The sequence below is a fragment of the Ipomoea nil genome, unplaced genomic scaffold (genome assembly GCF_001879475.1).
Source record: "Ipomoea nil cultivar Tokyo-kokei standard unplaced genomic scaffold, Asagao_1.1 scaffold1932, whole genome shotgun sequence".
NCBI lineage: Eukaryota > Viridiplantae > Streptophyta > Magnoliopsida > Solanales > Convolvulaceae > Ipomoea > Ipomoea nil.
In genome coordinates this window covers 2,465,499-2,481,290 of record NW_017618360.1, presented here as the reverse complement: position 1 = coordinate 2,481,290, position 15,792 = coordinate 2,465,499, and the positions used below count along the sequence as shown (strand labels likewise).

Genomic DNA, 15,792 nt, shown 5'->3' with positions numbered 1-15,792 from the left:
ACTTTGCTTATTTCTTTTTTTGAGGATCGACGAATCAAATGATATTAGATCGTAAAAAATTACATAATTTATGAAAATTTTGAATATATTTATGAAATTTTACAATATAGAATAGTTAAAAACCAATGCCTATTATTACATATTAAAAAATTTTGATGATATTTTTTTAAATAAAATAACAATTTTACTTTAACTATTTATTCAAATATCCTAACTCTTTTTTAATAGTAGTCCACATTCTTATTACTATATATGCTGCATATAAAATATTACTATTGTGTGCGTTTAATAATGAATATTATATATATGTAATTTTTAATGCACACCATAGAGCCACGTTGTTAGAGCGAAGATAAGCTATCTGTCACACAATTAAAGATCGACAGATCCTAAACATGTCAAATCATCCAAGATTAACTAATAACCAGATTTAATTTTGGTTTAATTATTGAATCAAAACATCGTTAGCTCATACGTAGTACTCACTAACATATCGTATACGACTTTTTTTCTTACGATTACTACTCCCGAGAAAATGGAGAAAACTCAGAAAAGAAAGTTACAACTTATCGTTTCCCATCATATCAATTCGAAATCAACTGATCCAATCAAACACAAAAGTTGATTATCAACATTTATATGTAATTAAACTTATGATAATAGTAATTATCCTTTGATTTATGTGGTTGTATTTTTTTATTTTTTTTTAACCATCATATTCTCTATCTCTCGGGTATATATTCTATTTACTTTTTTACCTAAAAGTATGTAATGAGATAAATTAGCATAAGTTGTTCATAACGGATCAATCCAAATGAGGAAAGCTAATAGGCACCTTTCGTAATAAGTCGAATTGATCAATCCAAATGAGGAAAGTTAATAGGCACCTTTCGTAATAAGTCGAATTGATACCTTATTATTATGATTATTAAGTCAACTATCTAACTATGGAGTTACTCATTCTATTTCTGACCACCAAGAAAAATGGGTGAAAAGAAAAAGTAATAGTAATTTGGTATTTTTATTATACATTATCTTGCAATAGAGTTGGGGATGGTGGGGCTGGGAGTGTGAATGTGAAGCCATAAATAAGAGAGTCAGTAGGACTGAGTAAGTCAGTAGTACCCATTCCAATTATAAGAAGAAAAAAAAAAAAGAAAAAATTATTGGAGGTGGAGATGTGGTAAGTAGCTGCGTCTTGTTTATTGCAGCTGGGAATCATGGCATAGAAAGGCCCATTCCAGATTTCTCAATCTTAACAACCCTATCATCTCCTACCTTTACCTTTTTCTTATTACAACCTCAATAAGAAGAGGGAAGTTTCCTTATTTGTTTCGGAAATTTCTTACATTTGTTTTCTTTATTTCCTTGTACTTTGGTCTTTGGTCGGAGCAATGTTTCCTTTACAGCGAAGTGAAGATTTGGTGTTTCAGATTCTCTCTACTCCTGATATCCCTTCCCAGCAAAACAAGATCTCCCAAGATCTGATTTTTGATAGTAATAATATCAATAATAACTATGGTTTTGCTCCTCTGGATTTCGCCACCGGCGCTCACCACCATGACTTCGCCGCAACAACAACCGCCTCCGCGGCGGCGGTCACCGCCAGTTCTTCCAGAAAGCGGCGACGGAGGGAGAAAACTGATGATGTTGCTCCTGCGGCGGCCGCTAAACCCGATGAGTATCACAAGCTGAAGAGAATTATGCATCGAGAAATCGAACGGCAGCGCCGCCAGGAAATGGCCACCCTTTATGCTTCTCTCCGGTCTCTCCTCCCTCTTGAATATGTAAAGGTAATTAACCACTGCTGCTGCTTGCTTTTGAGGTAATTTTCTTGGTTCTGATCAAACAATAATTCTGCTGTTAAATCTGGACACAAACCACTAATTATGCAACTTTGTCCAAAAAAGACGAAATTCCTTACCCTTAGGCCTCCATATCCGAACTAACAAGATAGTAGAAAGATAAATCAGTAAAATTTACTTGATGCCCATAAAAAACCCATCACATTGATGGATAACTCTCAGACTGCGACATGTCAGGATTCGATCTTATGTTTTTACCTATAATTTACCACTCAATACCAACTTGTCTTGTCTGTAGCACAGTCTTAATGTAATATGTTGTTGCCGACCAGAGTAATTATGTTTTGTTGTACGGTACAGGGAAAGCGTTCGACATCGGATCACATGCACGAAGCGTTGAATTACATCAAACAAATGCAGAAAAATGTTCAAGAATTGGAGAGGAGGAGAGACGGGCTAAAGACGGCGGCGGCGTCGTCCACTTCCAGTTCCCATAATTTGGAGAAAACAAAAACCGGAAGCCCAGATCAGAAAACCGGTTCTCCCCCGAACTTCGTCTCCGTCAGCCGTTGCCGGGACGGCGTCGAGATTCTGATCAACAGTGACGTCGCCGGCGAGAGGGGCTGTTTCCCCCTGTCAAGAGTGCTGCGGACGCTGCAGAACCAAGGGGTTAACGTTGTCAGCTGCGACTCCACCAAGGCAGATACTAGGTTGCTTCATAGGGTTCAGTCTGAGGTACAATGAAAAAACAATTTTCTCATTATAAATCTAGAATTAGGGTTTTGCTCAAACATTTCATTCAATTCTCACTTCAGTTGTAGCTCGGAGAGCCGAGCCTAACATCTTGACTTGATTGTTAAGTTTAAAAAAATAAAAGTGCATATTTACTATCGGTTATAACTTCTGACATATTCAATGTAATTCTTGCAGGTCTCAGGTGAAAAACCCATCGATCTTCAAGCCTTGCAACAAAAGTTGACTGAGGTTATCAATAACTTTTAGCATATTCAAAGGTCGTTGTTCTTGTCCATGTTGCTTGTTACTTTCTCTCAATTTGCTACATGTATTAGTGTCATACATACTGTGGGTTTCTCTGGGAGAATTTTTGCAATAAGTTGCAACAGATAAAATAAAGAGGAAAATGTTTTTTTTTTTTTGTCCTATATATCTCGTGACGGTCATCTTTACTTTTCATATTTTTTGCGTAGTTGTCATTCAACTAAACATCATTTTTGCAACTAAGTATGTGGGAAATTTTGGAATAATTTTAATTTCATATGATGAGTCTATTTTCTGCAACTAAGTATCTTTAATGAACATTGCAGTCTATGAATTTAGATGATCCAAATATAGTTTTGCAAAGGTTTGAGCATTAATAGGAATCAAAACATCATGGTTTTATTCTGTAATCACTTACCTGCTTCATAATTTTATTCTTTTTTTTGGTCACATCATGGTACTATTATTGCATCTTCAATTCATCTGAATTATCTAGAGAATTCAGATATTTGTCATTATATACTAAATGGGCTGCAGATAATGTTGGTGTTTTATATATATATATATATATATATATATATATATATATATATATATATATATATATATATATATATATATGGGGCATGCAATAAATTCTATAGGGATCTGCACTGAATTAACTTTGGTGGATGGAGTTGTCTCCTCTCATTTACATTTATTGAACACAAAAGACAAAATTCTTTCGTTTTAAGATCTTCATATTCTAGCTTGACAGAATAGTGAATGAGTAAATTAAATTACGGTAATTCAGCAGCCTATTAGGTGAAAGGATTGTGCTGAGTGTCACAAGAATCTATCACATTAGGTATAATACTCACGTTGCAACTATTAGGACTCGGTCCTGTATCTTTGTCCAATTGATGTGATTGTCTACTGTGCAGAAATGATTTAATTCCATTATGGTTTTAGTCTGATTATACATTCCATGAGTGACTAGTGCTTCCCTTTCCTTCTTACTTCACTTTATCTTCTGGTAATCTGGTGTATATAATCTTAGTACATCTGATCTAAGTTATACTACCCCAATGGTCACATAGGGTTTCGGTTGAAAATGACATTTTCGGTAATCTTAGAAATTTTTTTAAAAAAATTGTTATTACAAACTATCAACAAAAATTATTAGAAAATTTAATCAGTAGAGTTATGAAATGTGTCCACGAAGTTATGATTATACTCCGTAATTAACATAAGTAAAAACAAGTTGGGTAGCTAATATGCAATGATTTAATTTGATGATAAATATACATACTAACTTGCTGGTCCATGATATTATTACACTGAGTTGTATGTACTATATAGTAATAAATGGGGTTTCAAATAATTATTTTTAAGAATTGGAGCAAATTGGACTATTGGAGTCTCCCAATTATTGAGGAACCAAATCAAAACATAGTACGTGCTATGTTTGCACGCCGAAAAACATTTCTTTTGACAAAGTGCTATAATACGCCAAAATTATTGACAAAACTCTTTTCCACACCACCAAAATCATCACGTGCTAAAAATGTAACGTAGGTGATTTGACAGTAGTTTCATCAAATTGCATTATATGTATACTAGTTATTATGAGCACATTGTGCAATTAAATTAATATCTAACATGATAATTAAAATAAATAAATGCTTAGTATACTTTTTAGATATCAAAATTAATTAATATAAAATAAAAATAATTATTTTTTTGAATGCTACTGACTCTATTACATTGTAATATCTGTCCAAACATAATTTCTCAACCTATTGAAACACAAAGAGTCAACAACACCTCCACTGAGGTTCGATCTCATGATCTCACAGTCACTATATGCCATCTAAGCACAAGGTGCTTGGCATAAAAATGATTATTTTTAATATAATTAAAATGAGCATTTTGAACTTGTAATAAGATAGTAGTAAAGATAAGTATTACTATAGATAATTATAATCAAGAATAAAAAGTATGTCCTAACAATTTTCATGTTAAAATAAATTAAGTCTTATTAATGGATATTAATGAGTCATATTAATGAATCAGTAAACCTTAACTTTTTTTTAAAAGTGATATAATTATAATAGACTTACTCATATCGTCTTAGAATAATAAAAGTTTGTATATGAATGAAAAATAAAAAGACAAAGATGGTAAGTTTGAAAATATCTTATCATTGTATAATGAATAAATCAATTGTGTGTGAGAGAGAGAGAGAGACAATTGCTTCTATTGTTTCTATTTTAAAATTTGTGTGTGTGAGACAATTGCTTCTATTGTTTTTATTTTAAAACTTGTAAATAAAAGGTTGTATCGTGTATAAGGATTAAGTGTTTAGCATTACGTCAAAAGTTATAGCAGTTATGTCAGAACATGTTTTTAATGGGATTCATTATGCTTATTCAAACCTCTGATATGCTCTAATACCAGTTGTCAAAATCAAGCATTTATCACTATGTCAAAAATTATAACTAATAGCGAATATGCAACGTAACTTTATTTCCTTGTACTTGTGTAGAAGTCAGCGTCATGGTTCGATAACAGGATGTTGAACTCGGCTCTCCAAGCCTCCATCCGACACCATGTTAGGCCTTCTTTCAAATAAGTATCAGACTCTACTGGCATAATCCGAACTAAATTCAAATTGAATTAATTTTACAGTGATAAAGATATTGAATACCGTATTGGAAATTAAAAAGAAAATCCTTTTACAGGGCGTTTGGTTGGAGGGAGGGAATTATGTGGGAAAGGAATTGTAATTCCATGGGAGTTGAATTACTGGGAATAAAGTGGGAATTTAAATTCCAGTGTTTGGTTGACAGGAATAAAATTATTGGGAATTTCAATTCCAATGTTTGGTATACATGGGAATTGAAAGGGAATAAGTAGTATAAAGTAAAAAATATCCATTATTGTTGTTAGACATTAATTTTAGGTTAAAAAATGAAGGGGTAATTTTGACTCATCACTATCTTTTTTTCCCAGGAATTAAAATACCAGGGGGGGACATGGGATTTTAATTCCATGAAAATGGGGGAATTGCAATTCCCTCCAACCAAACTACGGAATTTAATGGTCTTTGGAATTAGGTGGGAATTAAGTGGGAAGGAAATTTAAAATCCCTCCAACCAAACGCCCTGTTAGGGTTTGTGTGTGATGCACCATTTTACTTTGCTTTCCCTATTAATCCTTTTAGGGTTTGTGGGTGATGCACCATTTTACTTTGCTTTCCCTATTAAGCTATTATATCTTTCATATGGGAATATATAAATTGAGATTCTTCCCAAGTACTTTATATATATAGTGACAATGAGGCAAATCTTTTGGAGTAATTCTCTATTGATGTGATCTGATCTCCAATCAAAATATGTAACACCTTCATGGAAGAAAGCAGGCTACATAAACCATACATGATTTATTAAGTGTTTAGTATTCACATGACAGATCACTAATTGTATTTAACATAATAAACAACTCTAATTATTCATCTTTACGTTATCATGCCACCTAAGGTCTACCAAAACTCCATTAAAGAATTGTGATGGTGCATCCATTTAATGTAATCAATTTATTTCCAAGAATCATTGCTGGCTTTTTTTTTTTTTTTTTTTTTTTTTTTTTTTTTTTTGAATGCTACTAAATCTATTACAATGTAGTATCTGTTCATATTTAAGTTCTCAACCAAATGAAGCACAGAAAGCCAATATCACCTCCACTGAGGGCTCAAACCCACAACATCTCTTATAAGGAAGCAACTTGGTGTCATTAGACCACAACGTCCTTGGCATCATTGCTAGCTTTTAGTCAAGAATAATACTGTATGTATTATCAACCGAACAAATTTCGCCTTAAAAGAGGTAATCGAGCGAATAAAACATAATTCTCGATCGTATTTAAATATTGTCATGAGTTTATCTAGCCTGGAAGTCTGGCACAAATAAAAAATAATGAATTCTTGATTTTCTTTTAGATATGATGCTTATAAAATATTGGTTTGAGAGTGTTTAAATATCCTAAATATCTTCAAAAATCTTGAGAAATTGATGTTGCAATCTTTGTACTTTCTCTCCGACATTACAGTTGACCCACTATTTTCATTTTTCCATTATGGATAATTGTCACATGGAAAGCATCACTGCCTTATCATAAACATCATCTAATCCATAATTAATTGTGATTCTAATTGCTATATCACCAAGGCCAGGGTAGATTACCACACCACTATTGTACACCTAGCTAGAAATGATGGTGGTAAATAATACTTTAAAAAACACACACACACACATAACAAGTTTGGTGGTATAGATAATTTTCGCAATTAACTCGTGATTGTTGGTGAGATAATTAAGACGAGTGGCCTAAAAGTTTAAGCTAAGAAAACTTTAATCCAAGAAGAATGAACTTAGCTTGGACCATTTTGAAGTCAGCTCGGTAAGTTGGTTTAAGGAGTTTCATCCTTTAAAGAACTTGAAAATTAGGATTAGCCGTTGTGAATCCATTATTACACCTAAGCTAGTAGACTTGAGGCAATATTGAAAACAATAACAATTTTTCACCCACTCGGTCAAACTTCTTTTATAGGGTCATTCTAGTATAATTTATCTTTTATGTGTGATTTGTTGACTATTACACAAAAATGGAGTTATCTTAATATACACTTTCGAATAGTAACAACAATTTTTCTCGTCATCCAAAATAAAGAAGGTAAATGTTGATGAAGGCAATTTATATCCTACACCACGGCGCGCGTTGCACTATGCGCCCAGATGCAAAACGACGTCGTTTTAATTTTTTTTTTTTTTTTTTTTGAAATTTTCCGCCCCAGTGAATGGCAGTAGTTTTTTCTTTAAAAAAAAAAAAAACCCGCTGTTCAAGAATGTACATAATGTTATACTAGAATACACATAATTGTATACATGAATGTACATAATTATATAACAAAATATACATACTCTTTTTAAAAGATAATACACATAATCTAACATAATACATAATAAACATAAACTTTTAACATAATACACATCAACTATTAACATAATAAACACAAATTTTCTGATTCGAATGTACATAATTGTATAAAAAGAATGTACATAATTGTATAAAAAATGTACATAACTGTATGAACAAATACACATAACTGTGTGAACAAATACACATAATCCCAGCAACTTCCTACCGCGCCTCCCAAAACGACGTCGTTTTGGGAGGCGCGCGGCGCACAATGCTATGTGCGCCGTGGTGTAGGGTATAACGATTGGTTGATGAGAATTGTGACATGCTCAAGGCTGTCTACTTTAGCCCATTAGAGATTGGGCTAGAATCTTGCTTTGTAACTTGACCTATATTTAGACCTTTTGTTAAGGTAAAATTCAGGGTGTGTTTGGTTGGTGGGTTTTGCACATAGGAATGAGTATGAAAGTGATTGTTGTTGTTTGGTTGATAGGTTTTTAGAACACTACTATGGGTTTCGAATACCCCATCAATTGAAAAACCTATACCCAAATAAAATAAGGGTTTCATTCCCTTATTCATTTTCAAGCACTACTATTAGTAACCATTCTCATTCCACCCTCCTACCAAACATGTTAAATACTTTCACCAAAACCCATTACCATTACCAAATATTTGATACCTATTCCGATTCCGATTCCTATGTGCGAACCAAACACACCCTCAACTCATCGATATTAGTGGAGGATCGGAGAAAAATTAGGAATGTGTGCTTACTGCGCACAAAGATAGCCTCCACTGTTGCTGGTGAGACTCAATCTCAGATTATTGTTCTCAAACTTTATCACTATAACCAATTAAGGGTGTGTTTGGTTCGCATATAGGAATCGGAATCGGTATGAGTATCAAATACTTGGTAATGAGTTTTGGTGAAATATTTAACATGTTTGGTAGTAGGGTGGAATGGGAATGATTACTAATAGTAGTGCTTGAGAATGAATAAGGGAATGAAACCCTTATTGTATTTGGGTATGGGTTTTTCAATTGATGGGGTATTTGAAACTCATAATAGTGTTCTAAAAACCTATCAACCAAACAACAACAATCACTTTCATACCCATTCCTATGGGCAAAACTCACCAACCAAACACACCCTAAGTTATCATGTATCCTGATTCATGATATAACTATTGGAGTTAAGTTTTGTGGTGGTGAAGGATGAGAGGCAGGTCCAGCTAGATGGCAAGCCCAAGCCCAAATGCAAGCTAAAGATTCTTTAATTTGGTTTTATCAAGTGGGTGTATGACTCAACGCAAATTATGCCGTGGAATCGTGTTCACCGAGAATGGTGAACACAAGTCAAAACGACGTCGTTTTTAGGCAAAAAAAAAAAAAAAAATCGCGGATGTGGAGTTAACGGCGCGTTACTGATCAAATTATGAATTTTCTGTTATGAGATTATGAATTTTATGAAAATTCATAATCTCATAACAGAAAATTCATAATCGCATAACAGAAAATTCATAATCTCACAACTGAAAATTCATAATCTCATAACAGAAAATTCATAATCTTATAACAGAAAATTCATAATCTCATGGTTCCAAAGTGAATGTGCAGGCATGGATTCATAATTTATGAATGTCCGTGATTTCGGACGAGAATATGTAGGCATGGTTCCAAAGTGAATGTGCATGCATGAATTCATAATTTATGAATGTCCGAAACTCCGAAATTATGAATGTAATGAAAATTCATAATCTCATAACAGAAAATTCATAATCGCATAACAGAAAATTCATAATCTCATAACTGAAAATTCATAATCTCATAACAGAAAATTCATAATCTCATAACAGAAAATTCATAATCTCATGGTTCCAAAGTGAATGTGTAGGCATGGTTCCAAAGTGAATGTGTAGGCAGTCACGTAATTAAAAAAAAAAAAAAGAAAAAAAAAGAAAGATAACGGTGCACTAACACCGTTGGAACCGTGTTCACCATGAATGGTGAACACGGTTCCATGGCATAACGTCTGATGACTCAATCACCCCTTAATGCTTTCTTTCAAAAGGATTAGATCCATTATTTGATCCATTTGAATAAGAGCCCATCAAGACCACTTTGATCTAGGCTATTTTATATCTATTCTTGGTGAACAAAAGGAGCACAACGAATTGCAATGGGCCTGGCCTCCAGGTTTTATCCTTTTTATTGAAAACTAGTATTTTCACCCATGCGATGCACAAAATGGAATTGTTGTAATATAATAAGAATATTTAAATTGAGATATAATTATTTAAGAGTTAATATCACCAGAGGTCGCTTATCTTTCCTGACAATTCCAAATTTAATCCTAAACTATAGTTATTAATTATTACGATTTATTCTATGTTATAATTCTTACGTTAATATTCTTACTATTATTATTAACACTTAATTACTTTTAGATATTATTTTTACCACTTATATTATTATTATTATTATTATTATTATTATTATTATTATTATTATTATTAGTTTTTTTTTTCAAGTTTTGTTAGTATATAATGGCCGTGAGGCACACAATAATAATATAACCATAATTAAATATTCTTGTATTGTATTCCGTGAGTCACAATAATAATATAACAATAATTAAATATTCTTCAATTCTAATATTCTTCCAGGATTTCTATTACCATCATTAATTATTCTCTAATTTATCATAATTAAATAATTTGACCAATTATAAAAAGAGATTAATAAATAATGCACGGGACAATTTTTTAATTAAAAATTTTAAAAAGTCATTAATAAAACATAAGGTTCTCATAGTTTTTTCTTAGAAACTATTTAATAAAGCATTTTTTTAGAAATTGGTGGGCCAAATCGCCAACGGCAGTTTGCGGTGGATAGATCTCGAAAAAATACGCGATTTAAAAAAAAAACATTTGTCTAAAACGGACAATCGAGTCAAAAATTATACCTTGCCGAACTTTTGACACTTCACAACTTTAACCCATAATTATTGTACGAATGAGAAAGTAGAAATCAATATATTTTATAGGGAAAAGAGACTTTTAAGAATTGGGCGGGAAGTTAAAATTTCAGGATTTTGTTATTATATATAGTATAGAAGTATAGATGTGCAAAGGGAATTGTATTACACTATTTTAAAATTTTAGAATAGAATTTTTACCCAGAATTATTGTACGAATGAGAAAGTAGAAATCAATATATTTTATTGGGAAGAGAGATTTTTTAGGAATTGGGCGGGAAGTTAAAATTTCATGATTTTGTTATTATATATAGTATAGAATATAGTATAGATGTGCAAAGGGAATTGTATTACACTATTTTAATGGGAAAGTAGAAATCAATATATTTTATTGGGAAGAGAAATTTTGTAGGAATTGGGCGGGAAGTTAAAATTTCATGATTTTGTTATTATATATAATAATATAGATAGATGTGCAAAGTGAATTGTATTACACTATTTTAAAATTTTAGAATAGAATTTTTACCAACAATTATTGTACGAATGAGAAAGTAGAAATCAATATATTTTATTGGGAAGAGAGATTTTGTAGGAATTGGGCGGGGAGTTAAAATTTCAAGATTTTGTTATTATATATAGTATAGATAGAGACCTTCAAAAATATAGTATAGATAGATGTGCAAAGGGAATTGTATTACACTATTTTAAAATTTTAGAATAGAATTTTTACCCAGAATTATTGTACGAATGGGAAAGTAGAAATAAATATTTTTATTGGGAAGAGAGATTTTTTAGGAATTGGGCGGGAAGTTAAAATTTCAGGATTTTGTTATTATATATAGTATAGATATAGAAGTATAGAAGTGCAAAGGGAATTGTATTACACTATTTTAAAATTTTAGAATAGAATTTTTACCTAGAATTATTGTACGAATGAGAAAGTAGAAATCAATATATTTTATTGGGAAGAGAGATTTTTTAGGAATTGGGAGGAAAATTAAAATTTCAGAATTTTGTTATTATATATAGTATAGATGTGCAAAGCGAATTGTATTACACTATTTTAAAATTTTAGAATAGAATTTTTACCCAGAATTATTGTACGATTGTGAAAGTAGAAATCAATATATTTTATTGGGAAGAGAGATTTTGTAGGAATTGGGCGGGAAGTTAAAATTTCATGATTTTGTTATTATATATAATATAGAATATAGATATAGATATAGATATAGATAGATAATATAGATATAGATATAGATAGATGTGCAAAGTGAATTGTATTACACTATTTTAAAATTTTAGAATATAATTTTTACCCACAATTATTGTACGAATGGGAAAGTAGAAATCAATATATTTTATTGGGAAGAGAGATTTTTTAGGAATTGGGCGGGAGTTAAAATTTCAAGATTTTGTTATTATATATAGTATAGAGTATAGATGTGCAAAGGGAATTGTATTACAGTATTTTAAAATTTTAGAATAGAATTTTTACCCAGAATTATTGTACGAATGGGAAAGTAGAAATCAATATATTTTATTGGGAAGAGAGATTTTTTAGGAATTGGGCGGGAAGTTAAAATTTCAGGATTTTGTTATTATATATAGTATAGATTATGAATAAACAATTATTATTGCATGGACCATGGTCCACACAATTGTGTGGACTATAAATAAAAAGTACATTTTTAATATACTAATGGTACATTATTTATTTATCGAAGGTATATTTTTAAAAATACATTTTTAATATACTAAGGATATATTATTTTATATAATGTATCTTCAGTACAAAAATAATGTACTTTTAATATATTAAAAATGTACCTAATATTCATAGTCCACACAATGTGTGGACCATGGTTCATGCAATAATTTGTCATGAATAAATTTCACCAAAGAGTCTAATAATGATTTGTCTCACTAGTTCGGTAGACAGTAATTGAAAGAAGAAATTAAAGTTACATTAGCGACTTGAATCGAATTCCAATTAGTTAAGTCATTGGCCGAACAGAAATTGAATTTTAATCCAAAATGCGTCATAGTCGCAAAATATAATTACTATAATCATTAGAAGAATGTAGAAATGATTAAACTAGTAACTATATACAACCAGATATTCTAAAATTCTTAAAATTAAAAAAAAATACCACATTTAAAAAATAAATAAATAAGGACAACCTATGATTGTCTACATGTATCACTAAACAAATTGCCGTTTCATTATAGAAATCAAAACTCGATACAAACTTCCACAGGCTAAAAAACACTTAATTAGGATTAATAATTTAATTGTCAGCATCCATATTATCTACTACATACATTATATGGAATCGGAATTTTGACTTGGCCAAGGCCTCTCTCATTATTATTATTATTATTATTATTTTATAATCAAGGTCTGCTGCCGTACTATTTGATGATGTGTACTAAGTAACTCAAACTTTTATGTAATAACTTACAAATTACACAAAAGAGGTAAATCATATCGCATACTATGCAAAGGCTCGATCAAATGAATATTGACAATAATTAAAATCATAACTTTTAGATAAGAGAGTTATGCACTCTCCATGGACTAGACCACCCTATTTTTTCTCTAAAAAATTGGATCCTCAATCCCAAGGGTCCCTACACCCCGATCCGATAGAATATTGAGAGTATGTAAATCACTGTGACTCAATGACTCAACGACTCAACGAATAAGGATCTATCCACTTTGGATATATATAATCTTCACACTATCATTGCTAAAATTTAAACATTAATCCCTTCCGCCAAATATGGTCTACTGAACTATAAAGTTAAGTGCGGGTACTTAGAACACCCATTTCAGCTTAGCGGCAGGGCTGTCTTATTTTGTCTTTACCACAAGACGACTTAATTCTTGCATTGTTATATTCGAATATGTTTTTTGCCATTTTCTTGTTTATTCCACCTTCTCTCTCCTCCCCCAAACCCTTTTTTCTCTTCCATCACTCCCTCTTCCAATTCCTTATTGCACAATTATGCTCAAGAAATATGTTTGCTTTTGCTTATCTGAAGAAAACCCTGCAAAAACCAGGTATCTTCTTCTTCGATCTTCTCTTTCTTATTTCTTGACATATGTATATATATGTGTATATAAATTCTCTTTTTTCCTGGGTATTTAATTTCCAGTGGTAAAAACAAGAGTAGTAGGAATTATCCATGGGATATTTACAGTCTGAAGGAACTAGTCCATGCAACAAACAATTTTCACAACAATAACAAGATCGGGGAAGGAGGATTTGGAAGTGTTTATTGGGGTCGAACCAGTAAAGGCGTCGAGGCAATCATGTCTATATATATATACTCTCTAATAATTTCTCTCATATTTTTCCTTTTTGGTGTTGATTGGGAAATTTAATTTGATGTTAGTTGTTGGTGACATGGATGATGCAGATAGCGGTGAAACGGCTGAAGGCGGTGAATGGAAAAGCAGAAATGGAATTTGCAGTGGAAGTGGAGATTCTTGGAAGGGTTAGGCATAAGAATCTTTTAGGGTTGAGGGGGTTTTATGCCGGAGAAGATGAAAGGCTTATAGTTTATGATTATATGCCTAATCACAGCTTAATCACCCATCTTCATGGACACCTTGCTGCTGATTGCCTTCTAGATTGGCCCAAGAGAATGAGCATAGCCATCGGATCAGCTGAGGGATTAGCGTGAGTATATATACCTCTCTCTATCTCTATATGCCTTCATTTTTTTGAGCGATGAAGGAAACCCGCAACCACTACCACTATTAAAGGTGCACATGTATTGAGTAAATCTCACTTTACCCAGAAACTTTAGAAGAATGACTAGAGATTGAGTCTTACCAGCGGCAGAGCCTCTATGATTCATGTTCAGTTGAGTTACCATGATTTACATCCTCCCAAATGCTCTGTCAGGTCGGGGTTTGGGGGCCCTTAAAGTTGGAGTTTAGCCTTTTGGTCAATTTAGGTTGTATATAGTTGATGACCAGTGCCGTCCCTCACTAGGACTCGAACCCATAACTTCTTATTTGGAAGAGTCACTTTATGACACTTAGACCACAACGTCTTTGACAAATATGAAATTATCATATTTTTTTTTGAAGCAAAGCTAACATTATTTTAAAACATACATTTAATACAAATTGCATGAGTTTGATTTGTCCCAATAATATTTCTTTTGGAGACTTAATTTAATTAACATGAGTTGATTAGTCAACATTGTTAGTTAGTATATGTATGTAATGGCCTGTCATGTTCTTCAACTAATTGAGTTTTATGGTTTTAATTAAAACACATGATTTTGAAGTTACTTGCACCATGAAGCAAACCCACACATAATACACAGAGACATAAAAGCTAGCAATGTTCTTCTCGATTCCGAGTTCGAAGCAAAAGTTGCAGATTTTGGGTTCGCAAAACTGATACCGGAAGGGGTTTCCCATTTAACGACGAGAGTGAAGGGGACTCTGGGCTACTTAGCGCCGGAATACGCCATGTGGGGGAAGGTCTCCGAGAGCTGCGACGTGTACAGTTTCGGGATTTTGCTTCTGGAGATCGTAAGTGGACGGAAGCCATTGGAGAAGCTTCAAGGTGGGGTGAAGCGCGACATTGTACGATGGGCTACTCCGTTTGTACAGAAGGGCGCTTTTGACCACATTGCTGATCCCAGGTTGAGGGGAAGGTACAACCGTGCACAGCTGCAATCGACGGTTATGATTGCGATGAGGTGCACCGACGGGAACCCCGACAGCCGGCCCAGCATGATCGACGTCGTGGATTGGCTTCAGGGCGGAGGAGGGCGGCGGAGGAAGGAGATCACGGTGGTGAAAAATGGCGGCGAGAATGATAATGGAGATAATGAAGCTTGTGGTGAGGAGGGAAAAGATTTTGAAGATGGTGGAATGGACATAAAAGGCAGACCAAGAAGAATCAAGGGAGAAATACATGCTTATTAGTCATTGGATTTGTTGTTTAATTTTGTTAATTTACTATACACATATCCTTCCAAAAAAAAAAAAAAATTACTATACACATATTGACCAAATGTATA

General features: G+C 32.6%; 2 protein-coding genes across 2 annotated transcripts; both read left to right on the top strand.

Annotated features, from left to right (window-relative positions):
• The first annotated feature begins 1,129 nt into the window (after positions 1–1,129).
• On the top strand, positions 1,130–2,970 carry LOC109193831 (transcription factor bHLH36-like). The gene is made up of 3 exons (XM_019344658.1): positions 1,130–1,793; positions 2,166–2,540; positions 2,736–2,970. The coding sequence occupies exons 1-3, from the start codon at positions 1,395–1,397 to the stop codon at positions 2,805–2,807; spliced, it is 846 nt and encodes a 281-aa protein (XP_019200203.1). The 5' UTR covers positions 1,130–1,394; the 3' UTR covers positions 2,808–2,970.
• Positions 2,971–13,651: 10,681 nt separating this feature from the next.
• On the top strand, positions 13,652–15,792 carry LOC109193950 (PTI1-like tyrosine-protein kinase At3g15890). The gene is made up of 4 exons (XM_019344780.1): positions 13,652–13,807; positions 13,903–14,053; positions 14,167–14,429; positions 15,049–15,792. The coding sequence occupies exons 1-4, from the start codon at positions 13,752–13,754 to the stop codon at positions 15,695–15,697; spliced, it is 1,119 nt and encodes a 372-aa protein (XP_019200325.1). The 5' UTR covers positions 13,652–13,751; the 3' UTR covers positions 15,698–15,792.

Coding starts and splice junctions, on each gene's coding strand:
- LOC109193950 (XM_019344780.1), top strand. CDS start 13,752: ATGCTCAAGAAATATGTTTGCTTTTGCTTATCTGAAGAAAACCCTGCA. Junction 13,808..13,902: donor GAAAACCCTGCAAAAACCAG/GTATCTTCTTCT, acceptor TTTAATTTCCAG/TGGTAAAAACAAGAGTAGTA. Junction 14,054..14,166: donor GAACCAGTAAAGGCGTCGAG/GCAATCATGTCT, acceptor TGGATGATGCAG/ATAGCGGTGAAACGGCTGAA.
- LOC109193831 (XM_019344658.1), top strand. CDS start 1,395: ATGTTTCCTTTACAGCGAAGTGAAGATTTGGTGTTTCAGATTCTCTCT. Junction 1,794..2,165: donor TCCCTCTTGAATATGTAAAG/GTAATTAACCAC, acceptor TGTACGGTACAG/GGAAAGCGTTCGACATCGGA. Junction 2,541..2,735: donor TTCATAGGGTTCAGTCTGAG/GTACAATGAAAA, acceptor TAATTCTTGCAG/GTCTCAGGTGAAAAACCCAT.